The following is a 17,071-nucleotide window of genomic DNA, read 5'->3' on the forward strand; positions in this document are numbered from 1 at the left end:
ATCCAAGCAGAGAAGACAGAAAATCAATAACCAGATTATGATAAATATGAAGAGTAAAAACAAAGCAAAGCATTAAGTGAAATAAGCGGTAATTCAGATAAGAAGACCTGTTAAGGAGAGGACAATTAAAGCAGGAACCTAAATGAAAAATGGGAGTAAGCATTGGGAAGATCTCTGGGAAGGAGATTTCAGACCAGGAGAACCACAAGCACCAGAGCCCTGGCGTGGAGGTGTGCTTGTTATTACTGAGCAGCCCTGGAAAGGCCACAGGGCTGGAGCACAGGGGGCAGGCAGAGAAATGGCAGGCCATGATAGGGAATGTGTCAGGGCTGGAGCAAGACAGTGATATAATCTGATATGTGCTTTAAGACCAAAATGGAAACAGGGAGACCAGTTAGGCAGCCTTGATAGAAGTCTAGCCGAGAGATGAAGGTGACTTGTTCTAGAGTGTGATGAGGAAAATGGGAGAGGAACTGCATGGGTCGGGGGACACATTTGGTAGGTTGAACTATCAGCATGCTTTGGTGTGGGTTCTGTGAGTGTAGACAACTTTTTCAAAGAGGTTTGCTATGGGAGGCAGAAAAGTGGGGTGGTAGTTGGAAGAGTGAACAATCAAAGGTTGCTCTTTTGAAAGTAACCTCTCAACACCATTTTCTTGCATGTAAAGTGGGGTTATTACTACCTTTTCCCTCAGTGGGTTGTTCCCTCCAAGTCAGTGCTGTGAAGAGCTCAGCTTGGTGCCCAGTGCTCGGTACCTCCTCCATGAACATTAGATATTGACATAACCTTTAAGTAGTCCACCCATGATGCTGTCACTCATTTTTCCATCTGACAAATATTGGAGGACATACCCTAAATATAATCGCATTTTTCCAGCTTTCCTGTATTTCTGGCTTACCATGGCTTGCTGCTTCTGTATAACCACACACTCAGTGGCCCCATACTTAGTGTGAATGCAGGGTGAAGCCCAGCTGACACAAGGACCTGATAATCACTTTCCTCCTTGCTTCTGAGTTCATAAGAACTGGATTCTTAGATAATTGCTATATTGCACTGCATTCATTTCAACACAAAAGTTGAGTGTGGTAGGTTTTTTTTTAAGAAGAACAGAAATAAATTGATGTCTCAGAGCAGGGCTTATAGACTGAAACATCTGGAAGAAATTGGAATGGAACAGAATACAGGACAATGCCATATGAAGATGGGGTGAGCCCATGGGAGAATACTGGCCCCTATGCTACTTCCATGAGCTGGGAAAGTGTATTCTCTCTGGGAGGGCTGCATCTAAGAGCCAACGTCTTCACATCTTCCAAAGAGAAACATACAGTGTGGTGGTTGAAATACCACAGGATTTGGTGTTACAAAGCAAAGTTACTTAAGTTGCTTACTAAGATAAAAAATAACCAGTATTTCAACTCCTTTTTCATCTGTAACATCTTGCTCAGTTTTTTTTTTTGTGATTGTGATAAAAGACTTTGAAGTAATCTTGAAGCCACAAATATGATGAAAGGAGGATATAAACAACCTTTCATTTCTTTCGGATGCTCATGGAAAGCACTGAATATTCAAAAATAACATCTTCATTTTCCTCTTTCTAGCATATTCCTGTAAATTGATATCAGGTCAAATGCCTCGTATTCATTTGAATGCAAATTCATTTGAGGTAAGTGATTTCAAAAAATGTTTAATTTTAGTACAATCTCCTCATTAGGAGTTACCCAGCTCCTTAAAATCTGCATGAGATTGACTCTCTCTCTCTCTCTCTCTCTCTCTCTCTCTCTCTATGTAACTCTGAGTTTCAAATAAATGAATATTAAAAAAACACAATTTTTAGTGTAGAGGTCTTACATATGATTTGTTAGATTAATAACTAAGTATTTTGAATTTTGGAAGTATTTTAAATAGAATTCTTTTATAATTTAATTTTCTAATCATTTACTAGTTTAAAAAATGACCTTGCATTTTTAAAATTAACTTTATACTCTGACTTTGCTAAATTCTCCTGTTGATTCTGTTGCATTATAGATTCTCTGTAGATTACAATCATGTAATCTTTTTTTGTTTGTTTTGTTTTATTTAGTAAATATAAATTTCCAAAGTACAGTTTATGGATTACAATGGCTTTTCCCCCCGATAATTTCCCTCCCACTTGCACCCCCCCATCTCCCACTCCCTCTCCCCTTCCATTCACATCAAGATTCATTTTCAATTCTCTTTATACACAGAAGATCAGTTTAGTATATATTAAGTAAAGATTTCAACAGTTTGCCCTCACATAGCAACACAAAGTGAAAAATACTGTTGGAGTACTAGTTATAGCATTACTTCACATTGGACAGCACATTAAGGACAGAGATCCCACTTGAGAAGTAAGTACACAGTGACTCCTGTTGTTGACTTAACAATTTGACACTCTTGTTTATGGCGTCAGTAATCAACCTAGGCTCTTGTCATGAGTTGCCAAGGCTATGGAAGCCTTTTGAGTTCGCCGACTTCGATCTTATTCCGACAGGGTCATAGTTAAAGTGGAAGTTCTCTCCTCCCTTCAGAGAAAGGCACCTCCTTCTTTGATGACCTGTTCTTTCCACTGGGATCTCACTAGCAGAGATCTTTCATTTAGGTCTTTTTTTTTTCCAGAGTGTCTTGGCTTTCCATGCCTAAAATACTCTCATGGGCTCTTCAGCCGAATCTGAATGCCTTAAGGGCTGATTCTGAGGCCAGAGTGCTACAATCATGTAATCTTAAAATTGCATAAGTTGTACTTCTTCCTTTACCACCTTTAGTCCTTGTTTTCTTTCTCTTCTCCCCCTAATTGCCATACTTGTAACCTGTGGTACAGTACAGAGATAGGTCATGAGAGTGGCTATTCCTGCTTTGGTCCCAATTTTGGAGGGTAAATATTTAGTATTTCAGTGTTAAGTATAATGCTAGCTGTAAATTTCTCATAGATAGTCTTTACTAGATTGAGAAAGTTACTTTCTATTCTCAGGATAGTTATTTTGAATGGATGTTGTTTTTTGGTTTTTGGTTAGTTTTTTTTTTTATCCATTGGCAAAATAATAGTTTTTCTTTAATCTGCTAGTATAGTAAATTACATTGATTTTTTGAATGTTGAAACTGAGGTTGCATTTTTAGGATAAATTCTATTTGGTCATAATATATTATCATTTTTACAAAGTATTTATTTACTTGAGAGTTATAAACACACACACACACACAGAGAGAGAGAGAGAGAGAGAGAGAGAGAGAGAGAGAGAGAGAGAAACAGTGGTCTGCTGATTCACTTTCTAAAGACCCTCAATCGTCAGGACTGAGCCAAACCAAAGCCAGGAGACAGAAACTAAACCCAGTTCTCCCAAGTGGGTAATAGAACCCAGTGTCTTTCTCTCTTTCTCAGATTTATTTATTTGAAAGTCAGAGTTATATATAGAGAGAAATTCCATCAGCTGGTTTCCTCCCCAAGTGGCCTCAGCCACTGGGGTTGGGCCAGACTGAATCCAAGACCCAGGAACTTCATCCAGGTCTCCCATGTGGGTGGCAGAGGTCCAAACACTTGGGCCATCTTCTGCTGCTTTTCCCAGGCCATTAGCAGGGAGCTGGATCAGAAGTGGAGCAGCCACAACACAAACCAGTGTTGTGATGATGGCATTGCAGGCTGTGGCTTTACCCACTACACCACAGAGCCAGCCTCAGGAACCCAGGCTATTGAGCCATCAACACAACCCAGTATGTACATTAGCACGAAGTTGGAGTCAGGAGCTAAAGCCAAGCATCGAACCCAAGCACTTTCATATGGAATGGGGGCACCTCAACAAGTATCTTAACTGCTAGGCCAAATGCCTATCCAATATATTATCTTTGTAATATATTGGTGAACTCAATTTTCTCTTACTTTGTCGTAGATTTTGCATTTATATTCATGCTATGTGAGGATATAAGAAAAATCTATTTTTTCCTACTTTTGTCTCTCCACCCAACACAACACTTCTGATACTGCATGTGCGTGTGTTGGGGAAGGGGATATGTCCCCAAACGCCAGACAGTTCCCCAGTGGACACCAACTAGGCAGCCTATGAATCATTTCAGTTCTGGAAATGAACTGTCTACCTGGAGACTGTGTCACATCACACAGGTGGAGGGCTCAGTCCCACAAAACTGTCCCCACTTCAGGTACCAGTCACAAAGTGTAGGTTCATCATCTATAGTTTTGACCACGGAGTTATAAATCAGGGCTCCCACTGACCCCTCCACAGGTTTAGCCGATGTGCTAGTGCAGGGCAACCCTTCACTTACATTTACAGGTGTATAAAGGGTAAAGCTGAATAGCCAGATGAAGAGATCCACAGGGCAGTGCATGGAGGGAGGGGTATGGGGCTTCCATGCCCTCCTCAGGTGCTCCACCCTCCACAACCCTCTCACCAGCCATATGCAAGCTCTCCTAACCCTGTCCTTTTGGGTTTTTATGGAAAACTTCATTTCTTAGACACGATTGATCAAATCATTGACCATTGTTGATCAACTTAACCTTCAACTTAACCTGCTGTCTTTCAGTCCCCACTTCCCGGAGATTGAGGAGGTGGGTGTAAGTTCTTTTCAGTGAATGAAGCTCTCTGCGTGCTTTCAGCTGCTGGTCATCTCATTAACATACCAGAGAAACTGTCACTCTGGAGATTCCATGGGTTTTAGCAGCTGTGCACCAAGAAACTGGACAAAGACTAAGCAGCTATTTCAAATTATCAAATGGAGAAATGTCACTCCTTTCTTCATTTGTAATGTCTTTGTTGATTTTGAAATAAAGATGATGCTGGCCTCATACAGTCCATTGGAAAAAGTTCTCCAATTTTTTTCCAAAATGTTGTCTGGGATTGGTATATTTTTCTCCCTTAGTTATTTGTTAGAATTCATCAGTTAAATCATCTAAGTTTAAAGTTTTCATTGGGAAAGATTTTTTAGCTATAATTTTAATTTCTGTGAGCTATCTCGAAGATGAATTTCCTATCTAATATGCTCTGGAAATTTCCAAGAAGTTTATTTCATCTACATTGTTCACTTTGTTGACAGAAGCTACTTCAAAATACTATTTCTTCTTATCCTTTTATTTTATATATGTTCTTGTGGTTATAATGCCTCTGAATTCTTGATGCTGGTAATTTATATTATCTATTTTTCTAGATCATTATAGTCATGAATTTATTAGTTTTGATGTTTTTTTTAAAAGATTCATTTACTTATTTGAAAGTCATAGTTACAGAGAGGCAGAGGCGGATGTGGGGTAGGGAGTCTTCCATCCACCGGTCCACTCCCCAAATGGCTGCAATAGCTGGAGCTGGGCCAGTCTGAAGCCAGGAGCCTGGAGCTTCCTCCAGGTCCCCTATGCAGGTACAAGGCCCCAAACACTTGGGCCATCTTTGACTGCTCTCCCAGGCACACCAACAGGGAGGCCAGATTCTACAAATACTTGGGAAACTGCACAATCTCAAGTGCCCATTACTGCTCTAGCAGTTCTCTAATGACAAGAATAATTATTTATCTCCGGTATCTGGTACCAGACAGGGATGCCCACTCTCACCACTGCTATTCAACATAGTTCTGGAAGTTTTAGCCAGAGCCATCAGGCAAGAAAAAGAAATTAAAGGGATACAAATTAGGAAGGAAGAACTCAAACTATCCTTCTTTGCAGATGATATGATTCTTTATTTAGGGGACCCAAAGAACTCTACTAAGAGACTATTGCAACTCATCGAAGAGTTTGGAAAAGTAGCAGGATATAAAATCAATGCACAAAAATCAACAGCCTTTGTATACACAGGCAATGCCACGGCTGAGGAAGAACTTCTAAGATCAATCCCATTCACAATAGCTACAAAAACAATCAAATACCTTGGAATAAACTTAACCAAGGACGTTAAAGATCTCTACAATGAGAATTACAAAACCTTAAAGAAAGAAATAGAAGAGGATACCAAAAAATGGAAAAATCTTCCATGCTCATGGATTGGAAGAATCAATATCATCAAAATATCTATTCTCCCAAAAGCAATTTACAGATTCAATGCGATACCAATCAAGATACCGAAGACATTCTTCTCAGATCTGGAAAAAATGATGCTGAAATTCATATGGAGACGCAGGAGACCTCAAATAGCTAAAGCAGTTTTGTATAACAAAAACAAAGCTGGAGGCATCACAATACCAGATTTCAGGACATACTACAGGGCAGTTGTAATCAAAACAGCATGGTACTGATACAGAAACAGATGGATAGACCACTGGAACAGAATAGAAACACCAGAAATCAATCCAAACATCTGCAGCCAACTTATATTGTATCAAGTATCTAAAACCAATTCCTGGAATAAGGACAGTCTATTCAATAAATGGTGCTGGGAAAACTGGATTTCCACATGCAGAAGCATGAAGCAAGACCCCTACCTTACACCTTACACAAAAATCCACTTAACATGGATTAAAGACCTAAATCTACAACCCGACACCATCAGATTATTAAAGAACATTGGAGAAACCCTGCAAGATAATGGCACCAGCAAAGACTTCTTGGAAAAGACCCCAGAGGCGCAGGCAGTCAAAGCCAAAATTAACTATTGGGATTGCATCAAATTGAGAAGTTTCTGTTCTGCAAAAGAAACAGTCAGGAAAGCAACCGACAGAATAAAGAGGCAACCGACAGAATGGGAAAAAATATTTGCACACTATGCTACAGATAAAGGATTAATAACCAGAATCTACGAAGAGATCAAGAAACTCCACAACAACAAAACAAACAACCCACTTAAGAGATGGGCCACGGACCTCAATAGACATTTTTCCAAAGAGGAAATCCAAATGGCCAACAGGCACATGAAAAAATGTTCAAGATCACTAGCAATCAGGGAAATGCAAATCAAAACCACAATGAGGTTTCACCTCACGCCGGTGAGAATGGCTCACATTCAGAAATCTACCAACAACAGATGCTGGCGAGGATGTGGGGAAAAAGGGACACTAACCCACTGTTGGTGGGAATGCAAACTGGTTGAGCCACTATGGAAGTCAGTCTGGAGATTCCTCAGAAACCTGAACATAACCCTACCATACAACCCAGCCATCCCACTCCTTGGAATCTACCCAAAGGAAATTAAATTGGCAAACAAAAAAGCCATCTGCACATTAATGTTTATTGCAGCTCAATTCACAATAGCTAAGACCTGGAACCAACCTAAATGCCTATCAACAGTAGACTGGATAAAGAAATTATGGGACATGTACTCTATAGAATACTATACAGCATTAAAAAAAGAATGAAATCTGGTCATTTGCAACTAAATGGAGGAATCTGGAAAACATCATGCTGAGTGAAATAAGCCAGTCCCAAAGGGACAAATATTATATGTTCTCCCTGATTGGTGACAACTAACTGAGCACCAAAAAGGAAATTTGTTAAAGGGAAATGGACACTCGGTGACTTGATCAGCCCTTGCCCTGACTGTTGATGAACAACTTAATACTTTATCACTTTTAGTACTTTTTTTTTGGTTGTTCTACTTAATACTACTGATTGAATTCTGTAATTAATACACAGTTATTCTTAAGTGTTGAAACTTAACTGAAAAGTGATCCCAGTTAAATATTAGAGTGGGAATAAGAGAGGGATGAGATGTACAATTTGGGACATGCTCAATCGGACTTGCCCCAAATGGTAGAGTTAGAAACATACCAGGGAATTCCAATTCAATCCCATCAAGTTGCATGTATCAATGCCATCTCACTAGTCCAAGTGATCAATTTCTGTTCACAATTGATCATAATGATAGGACTAAGAGTCAAAGGGATCACACAAACAAGACTAGTGTCTGAAAATACTAACCGATAGAATAAAAAAAAGGAGAAAATGATCCAACATGGGAAGCGGGATACATAGCAGACTCATAGAATGGCAGATGTCCTAAACAGCACTCTGGCCTCAGAATCAGCCCTTAAGGCATTCAGATCCGGCTGAAAAGCCCATGAGAGTATTTCAGGCATGGAAAGCCAAGACACTCTGGAAAAAAAATGACCTAAATGAAAGATCTCTGCTAGTGAGATCCCAGTGGAAAGAACAGGTCATCAAAGAAGGAGGTGCCTTTCTCTGAAGGGAGGAGAGAACTTCCACTTTGACTATGACCCTGTCGGAATAAGATCGAAGTCGGCGAACTCAAAAGGCTTCCATAGCCTTGGCAACTCATGACAAGAGCCTAGGTTGATTACTGACGCCATAAACAAGAGTGTCAAATTGTTAAGTCAACAACAGGAGTCACTGTGTACTTACTCCTCATGTAGGATCTCTGTCCTTAATGTGCTGTACATTGTGATTTAATGCTATAACTAGTACTCCAACAGTATTTTTCACTTTGTGTTGCTATGTGAGGGCAAACTGTTGAAATCTTTACTTAATATATACTAAACTGATCTTCTGTGTATAAAGAGAATTGAAAATGAATCTTGATGTGAATGGAAGGGGAGAGGGAGTGGGAGATGCGAGAGTTTCGAGTGGGAGGAAATAATTGTGGGAGAGAATCCATTGTAATCCATAAGCTGTACTTTGGAAATTTATATTCATTAAATAAAAGTTAAAAAATTGTTTATCTCAGGTAAAAAATGCAAAGCAATAATACCAAAATATAATAAAGCTTTGAAACCTGCTGTTGCTGAGTACATTGTAAAGAAGGCTAAACAGAGGATAGCTTTGCAGAGATGGTAAGATGAACTCAACAGAATAAAGAATCATAAATGAATGCTATTTGTTGAAAATACTGTTGACTTAGAGGGCCCACCTTCTGACTTCTACTACATCAATGAATACAAACCAGCTCCTGGAATCAGCTTAGTAAATGAAGCTTCCTTTGGTTGTTCATGCACAGATTGCTTCTTTGAAAAACATTGTCCTGCTGAAGCTGGAGTTCTTTTGGCTTATAATAAAAACAAATAAATTGGAATCCCATGTGGCACCCCCATTTATGAATGCAACTCGAGATGCCGATGTGGACCTGATTGTCCCAATAGGATTGTATAAAAAGGCACACAATATTCACTTTGCATCTTTCAAACTAGCAATGGCTGTGACTTGGGTGTAAAAACACTTGTGAAAATTAAAAGAATGAGTTTTGTCATGGAATATGTTGAAGAGGTAATCACAAGTGAAGAAGCTGAAAGACGTGGATAGTTCTATGACAACAAATGAATAACTTATGTCTTTGATCTGGACTATGAATCTGATTAATTCACAGTGGCTGCAGCTCAATATGGAAATGTGTCTCATTTTGTAAATCACAGTTGTGACCCAAATCTTCACGGGTTCAGTGTTTTCACTGATAACCTTGATACTCATCTTCCATGAATAGCATTATTTTCTACAAGAACCATAAATGCTGGAGAAGAGCTCACTTTTGATTATCAAATGAAAGGTTCTGGAGATGTATCCTCAGATTCTATTGACCACAGCCCAGCCAAAAAGAGGATCAGAACTGCATGAAAACATGGAGCTGCGACTTGCAGCTGAATTTTCGGAGAATATAGCTAGTGATAATTGTAGTTTTGTTTTTCTCAAATGCTATCATTTTTAAAATATACATTTGGGACTTTCTTCATAGTATTACAGTTGTATCTATATTAATTCACAATTAATGTTTCAAGACATTTGCTAAATGCATTATTGATCTTTCTGAAGAGAGGGTCACATGGAGTAGTGGTAAGTGTTCATACTTAATGGCTAGATACCCAACATGCACACAGACTATTTTAGGTCAACATATGCATACTAAGTCTGTGTAACTAGAGAAATGCCTCAACTATTTGCAAAGTGTTAAACTGATAATGTGACAGTTGCCAAGATCACATTCAACCTGCCATCACCTTGAATTCAGAGAGTTAATTTAATTTGAGTAAATGTACATGTTCTATTTTTGTTACTATATTGTCATTCCTGTTTAATATTTTTTTATTCACTGTACCTGTATTTGAGAGAAATAGATGATGCTGAATTAAAAAAAAAAAGAAGAAGAAGTGGGACTTGAACCGGTGCCCATATAGGCTGCTGGCACTACAGGCAGCAGCTTCGCCCACTGCCACAGTGCTGCCTCCTGTTGATTTATTTATTTATTTATTGAAAGTCAGAGTTACACAGAGAGAGAAGGAGGGGCAGAGACAGGGAGAGAAAGAAAGAGAGAGGTCTTCCATCCGGTGGCTCATTCCCCAAAAGGCTGAAAGGGCCGGAGCTGCGCAATCTGAAGCCAGGAGCTTCCTCCAGGTCTTCCCACATGGGTGCAGGGGCCCAAACACTTGGGCCATCTTCTACTGCTTTCCCAGGCTATAGCAGAGAGCTAGATCGGAAATGGAGCATCCAGGTCTCGAACCAGCTTCCATATGGGATGCCAGCACCACAGGCAGTGGCTTTACCCACTATGCCACAGTGCTGGCCCCTCCTGGTGATGTTTTCAAAGAACCAGATTTTTACTTTGTTCTTTTGCTTTATATTTTGTCTTTATTCAATATCACTGATTATTATTCCTATTCCTCCTACTTGCTTTGTGTTTGCTTTGTTCTAGATTTTTGAGATGTGAATATTAAACATGGCTTTTACTATTTGGAGTCTGATACTTTAACAGCTGGAACCATGCTGGACCCTTGCCGGGTTGGCCAGTTCCTGAAGACAATAACAACTCACCCATGAATGTACCAACCAGATCAGAGCCTGCAACCCCACCACCTTCTTCTTTATTGGGTCCTCACACTATGGACCACTATGCACCTGCTCTGATCATCCCAGGATCAGGTCCTGGAAAACTAGATATGGCTCCAGTGCCCCCAAAACTGCTAAAATTATTCAAACTAGCGAGTTGTAAGCCTGCTTGTCCTGCCTTGCCTGTTCCTTCCCAGGGAAACCATAGAAAAGGCCCTTCCACACAATTCTCTCTTATACCTCTGCCTTCTGACTGACCCCAGTGCTTCTCCCATGTGGCCCCTGTGGCATGGTGAACCTCCTTCTCTTGGGATCTGTGAGTATAACAAGTTGTCTCTTTTTTTCCATTTCATTTCTATACATGTTCTTTAAGAATATTTACAAGGGCAGTGTTGTGGTGTAGTGGGTAAGACCGTTGTCTGTGACGCCAGCACCCCATATAGGCAATGGTTCGAGTCCCACTTCTGATCCAGCTCACTGCTACTGTGTCTGAGAAAGCAGTGGAAGATAGCCCAAGTCCTGGGGCCCCTGCACCCACGTGAGAGACCAGAATGGAGCTCCAGGCTTTTGGCTTTGGCCTGGCCAACCCCAGCCATAGTTGCCATATGGGGAGTAAACCAGCAGATGAAAGATTCTCTCTCTCTCTCTCTCTTTCTTCCCCCCACCCCTCCCCCCACTACAGCTCTGTCAAATAAAATAATGAAATCTTTCAAAAAAAAGAAAGAAAGAAATTTTGATGTGTTGGCGATCTGGAATTAGAGAACTTGATTTTCCAATCCCTGGCTCTGGCTCAGGGAAGCTGTGGGTCTTCAGCAGTCAACATCTCTGTGCCTCAGTGACTACATCTATGAAATGGGAGCAATAGCACAAATCTTACAGCACCCTTGTGTAAACAGAGAACATGTTTAAAAGCATTTTGTCTCACTTTGTGGCTGCTAAAGTAATGTTCCCCTTCAAATGATGACAATCCAATGAAATATTGAGAGGATATTAATATTGTACACTTAGTGGCAATTTTATTTCAAAGAAAAGTATTTTAAAAGGTAACTGAATACTGAAACCCTCAATTCAAACTGGAAGATTAGTTCAGTCCCAATTTACTAAGAATTTAATGACAGACAGTACATGCTTGTCACCTCAGAAACCTTTTCCTTATCTGAAATGATTCTGTAATGACAGTGTTTCTGTCATTCTGACCAAGATCTGTAAATCCACTAGACACTCTGTCCTCCTGCATTGAGCATCGTGAATTTGAATGGCTCATATTACACTGTTTCACTCCCCAGCCAGTGCTGGGCCAGGAATCTATCTCAGTCTGCCACATAGGTAGCAGGGACCCAGTGACTGGCCCATCATCTGATGTTTCCCAGGATGCATTAGCACGACACTGGAGCAGAAGCTGAGCAGTGAGGATTCGAACTGGTGCTCTGATATGGGATGCAGGTGTCCCATGTGGCAGCTTAACCTCTGAACCACAGCACCCACTGCATATTTTATTTTATTTTTATTTATTTATTTATTTTTTATTTAATGAATATAAATTTCCAAAGTACAGCTTATGGATTACAATGGCTTCCCCCCCCATAACTTCCCTCCCACCCACAACCCTCCCCTTTCCCACTCGCTCTCCCCTTCCATTCACATCAAGATTCATTTTCAATTCTCTTTATATACAGAAAATCAGTTTAGTATATATAAAGATTTCAACAGTTTGCCCTCACATAGCAACACAAAGTGAAAAAATACTGTTGGAGTACTAGTTATAACATTAAATAACAGTGTACAGCACATTAATGAAAGAGATCCTGCATGATATTTTTTAAAAAAGATTAATTTTCTATGTAATTTCCAATTTAACACCAAGGTTCTTTTTTTCATTTTCAATTATCTTTATATACAGAAGATCGATTCAGTATATACTAAGTAAAGATTTCATCAGTTTGCACCCACACATAACCACAAAGTGTAAAAATACTGTTTTAGTACTAGATATAGCACCACTTCACATTGGAAAACACATTAAGGACAGATCCCACATGGGACGTGAGTACACAGTGACTCTTGATGTTGATTTAACAATTTAACACTCTTGTTTATGGCGTCAGTAATCTCCCTAGGCTCTAGTCATGAGTTGCCAAGGCTATGGAAGCCTTTAGGGTTCGCCGACTTCAATCTTATTCCGACAGGGTCATAGTAAAAGTGGAAGTTCTCTCCTCCCTTCAGAGAAAGGTACCTCCTTCTTTGATGGCCCCGTTCTTTCCACTGGGATCTCACTCGCGGAGATCTTTCATTTAGGTAATTTTTTTTTTTTCCAGAGTGTCTTGGCTTTCCATGCCTAAAATACTCTCATAGGCTCTTCAGCCAGATCCAAATGCCTTAAGGGCTGATTCCGAGGCCAGAGTGCTGTTTAGGACATCTGCCATTCTATAAGTCTGCTGTGTCTCCCCCTTCCCATGTTGGATCCTTCTCTCCCTTTTTGATTTTATCAGTTAGTATTAGCAGACATTAGTCTTGTTTGACTCTTAGATCTATCAATGTGATCAATTGTGAACTGAAATTGATCACCTGGACTAGTGAGATGGCATTGGTACATGCCACCTTGATGGGATTGTATTGGAATCCCCTGGCACATTTCTAACTCCATCATTTGGGGCAAGTCCGATTGAACATGTTCCCAATTGTACACCTCCTCCCTCTCTGTTTCTCATTCTTATATTTAACCGGGATCACTTTTCAGTTAAGATTTAAACACCTAAGAATAATTGTGTGTTAATTACAGAGTTCAACCACTAGTACTACAACAAAAAAATACTAAAATGGATAAAGTATTACATTGTACATCAACAGTCAGCACAAGAGCTGGTCAAGTCACTGTTTCTCATAGTGTCCATTTCACTTCCACAGGTTTCCCTTTGGTGCTCAGCTAGTTGTCACCGATCAGGGAAAACATATAATATTTGTCTCTTTGGGACTGGCTTAATTGACTCAGCATGATGCTTTCCAGATTGCTCCATCTTGTTGCAAATGATCGGGTTTCATTGTTTTTGACTGCTGTATAGTATTCTACAGAGTACATGTCCCATAATTTCTTTATCCAGTCTACTGTTGATGGGCATTTGGGTTGGTTCCAGGTCTTAGCTATTGTGAATTGAGCTGCAATAAACATTAATGTGCAGATGGCTTTTTTGTTTGCCAAATTAATTTCCTTTGGGTAAATTCCAAGGAGTGGGATGGCTGGGTTTATTTTTTAATTATTCTGTTTGGGCTTCACCACAATTTGTTGAATGTCTAAACTTCTGCTTTTCAGAATATTTTTGATCATCATTTCCTCAAATAATTTTTCTGAAACTTAAAACTTATCTGTATGTTAGATCATGGGAATTTTTTTCAGAGATATCTGTGTTTGTCTTCATGTTTTTTTCCATCTTTCATTTTTCATATTCGTATTAGATAATTTTGACTGCTTTATCTTACGTTTATGGACCCTACCATTTCCATTCTGATATTAATCCTATCTATTGAACATTTTATTTCAGCTCTTTTATTTTTTAGTTCAAAATTTCAATCTTCTGTTTATCCTCTGAGGTTTTCAATATTTTTATTCTCTAAGAGCTGAATTATAATAGCTTTTTAAAAAAGATTTATTTATTTATTTATTTAAAAAATTTATTTGTTTCATTGAAAGAAGGAGATGCACAAAGAGGGGGCATTAGATATCTTCCATCCTCTGGTTCATGCCCCAGTTGCCTGCAATGGCTTGGTCCAGGTCCAAGCCAGAGGACAAGAATTCCATCCAGGTCTCCCACATGGATGGCAGGGGCCCAAATACTTGGATAATCATCTGCTATATTTCCAGGGACATATAATAGCTTTTTAAAAAAGTCTTTGGCAATGTTGGTGTCTGGGTTATCTGACGGTTAACATCTGTTTATTATCTTTTCCCAAATTACCAGATCATTTCCTCTGGGTTCTTCTTACATTGAGTGCTTGTAGATTAAATCTTAGACATTGTGAGTGTTTTCTTGTCGTAATTCTGGATTCAGATATATTGCTATGTTTAGTTTTAAAGTCTTAGTTGCAATACACTTTCAGCCTATCAGTATACACTTGTTCAGGATTCTAAAGCAGATTGGGGCAAGTTTAAATATAGCGTGCACAATTTCACCTTCCTGTCTTTCTCCTTTCCCGTCCCTCTCCCCCTACCTCGCTCACTGGGAGGCCTGAGGTCTTTCACCAGGTTCTTCTAGCTGGAGAGATGGCAGGCTTGCTGTTTTGCATTTTAGCTGTCTCTATGTTGTTGCCACCGCCATGACCACAGCCACGCTGAGGACAGAGCAGAAAAATAGCAAACAAAGCATGACCAGTGTTGGTTACCTGTCCCACGTTGGGTTTCCTCTCTAAAACCCACCTGCCTTTTTTGGTCCCTCATACCCTTAACCAGAATTAAGAACTCTCGCTTGTTTTGATAATGTCATCTAGGTTTTCATATTGGTTGGTATAATCTTATCAATAATTACATAAATTTGAAGTTCTCCATATATGTTATATCCCGCCTTAAATTTTTTTTTCCTTTTTAACATTTGATATATCCATTTTGCTTTGGGAAGATTTTCATTTATTTATTTTTATTTATTTATTTATTTTTTATTTAATGAATATAAATTTCCAAAGTACAGCTTATGGATTACAATGGCTTCCCCCCCCCATAACTTCCCTCCCACCTGCAACCCTCCCCTTTCCCACTCGCTCTCTCCTTCCATTCACATCAAGATTCATTTTCAATTCTCTTTATATACAGAAAATTAGTTTAGTATATATAAAGATTTCAACAGTTTGCCCTCACATAGCAACACAGTGAAAAAATACTGTTGGAGTACTAGTTATAGCATTAAATAACAGTGTACAGCACATTAATGACAGAGATCCTGCATGATACTTTTTAAAAAAGATTGATTAATTTTCTATGTAATTTCCAATTTAACACCAAGGTTCATTTATTTATTTTTATTTATTTATTTATTTTATTTATTTATTTTTGACAGGCAGAGTTAGACAGTGAGAGAGAGACAGAGAGAAAGGTCTTCCTTTTTCTGTTGGTTCACCCCCAAAGTGGCCGCTACAGTCGGCGCATTGCGGCCGGCATGCTGCGCCAATCTGAAGCCAGGAGCCAGGTGCTTCCTCCTGGTCTCCCATGCAGGTGCAGGGCCCAAGGACCTGGGCCATCTTCCATTGCACTCCCGGGCCACAGCAGAGAGCTGGACTGGAAGAGGAGCAACCGGGACAGAATCTGACGCCCTGACCGGGACTAGAACCCAGGGTGCCGGTGCCGCAGGCAGAGGATTAACCTAGTGAGCCACAGCGCCTGCCAAGATTTTTATTTATTTTTAAGGAATTCATTACTACATCATATTCTTATGGTCACAGGAAATGAATGGTAATTACTACAACACAATTCTCATCAATTCTCATGTTGATGTGATATTAATATAAAGGGAATAGATTTAATGCAGCTCAGATATAATTCCAAGAATATAATGGTTATTCCCTTTAGAATAATTTAAAATTTACAAAACAGAAATTGTGAGGTGGTAATACAGTTTCCATATCTCTCACCCCATTTCGCATATTAACACTGCCTATTAGTATCTTTGTCACAACTAATAAGTGACACTAAATTTCCCCTGTTGTTTTAATTCAAACTCCTCCCATCCCTCCCACCCATCTGAGCCTCTAGTAATCAACATTCTGTGTTCTGAGTCATCTAGCTTATGATTCGTCTGCATAAAGCATGCAATTCAATGGATTCTAATATATTCACAGATACATGTAACTATCACCACAGTCAATTTTAGAGTATTTTCCCCACCTCAAGGAAGCCCTATGCTGTCTAATTGTTCCCCCTTATCCTGCCTTCCCTTTACCTCTGATCTATTAACTGCCAGCCACTAATCTGCTTTCTGTCCCTGTAGGTTTGCCTACTTTGGACTTTCATAGGATTGAATCATAGTGTATGTCTTCTGTAACTGGCCTCTTTCAAGTACTACAGTGTTTTCAAGGTTCATTTATGTTCTAGCATGGATTAGTACTTCATTCTGTTTTTTAAAAATTATTTTGAGAAGAGAAAGAGAGAGAGAGAAAGAGAGAAAGAGAGAGAGAGAGAGAATATTTCTATCCTCCGAGTACCTCCCCCCACCCTCGAGTGCCTATAATGGACTGGGCTGGGTGGGCCAGAACCAGGAGCTGGGAACTTACTCCAGGTCTCCCACATGCACATCAGGGAGCTAATTACTTGTGCCATCACCATTGCCTTTCAGGATTTACAAGAGCAGGAAATTGGAGTCAGAAGCCAAAACTGGA

The 17,071-nt window shown here is 39.6% G+C and overlaps 1 protein-coding gene and 1 pseudogene across 1 annotated transcript in view; both read left to right on the forward strand.

Annotated features, from left to right (window-relative positions):
* The window catches only part of LOC133762145 (phospholipid-transporting ATPase IB-like), a 205,607-nt gene that overhangs the window by 123,528 nt on the left and 65,008 nt on the right, over positions 1 to 17,071 (forward strand). Inside the window, exon 24 of the mRNA XM_062195193.1 lies at positions 1,599 to 1,663. Within this exon, the coding sequence (XP_062051177.1) occupies positions 1,599 to 1,663 (65 nt within the window). The remainder of the gene's footprint in view (positions 1 to 1,598; positions 1,664 to 17,071) is intronic.
* On the forward strand, positions 2,854 to 9,508 carry LOC133762560 (histone-lysine N-methyltransferase SUV39H2-like; annotated as a pseudogene).

This window comes from Lepus europaeus, chromosome 6, assembly GCF_033115175.1.
Source record: "Lepus europaeus isolate LE1 chromosome 6, mLepTim1.pri, whole genome shotgun sequence".
In the NCBI taxonomy this organism is placed as follows: Eukaryota; Metazoa; Chordata; class Mammalia; order Lagomorpha; family Leporidae; genus Lepus; species Lepus europaeus.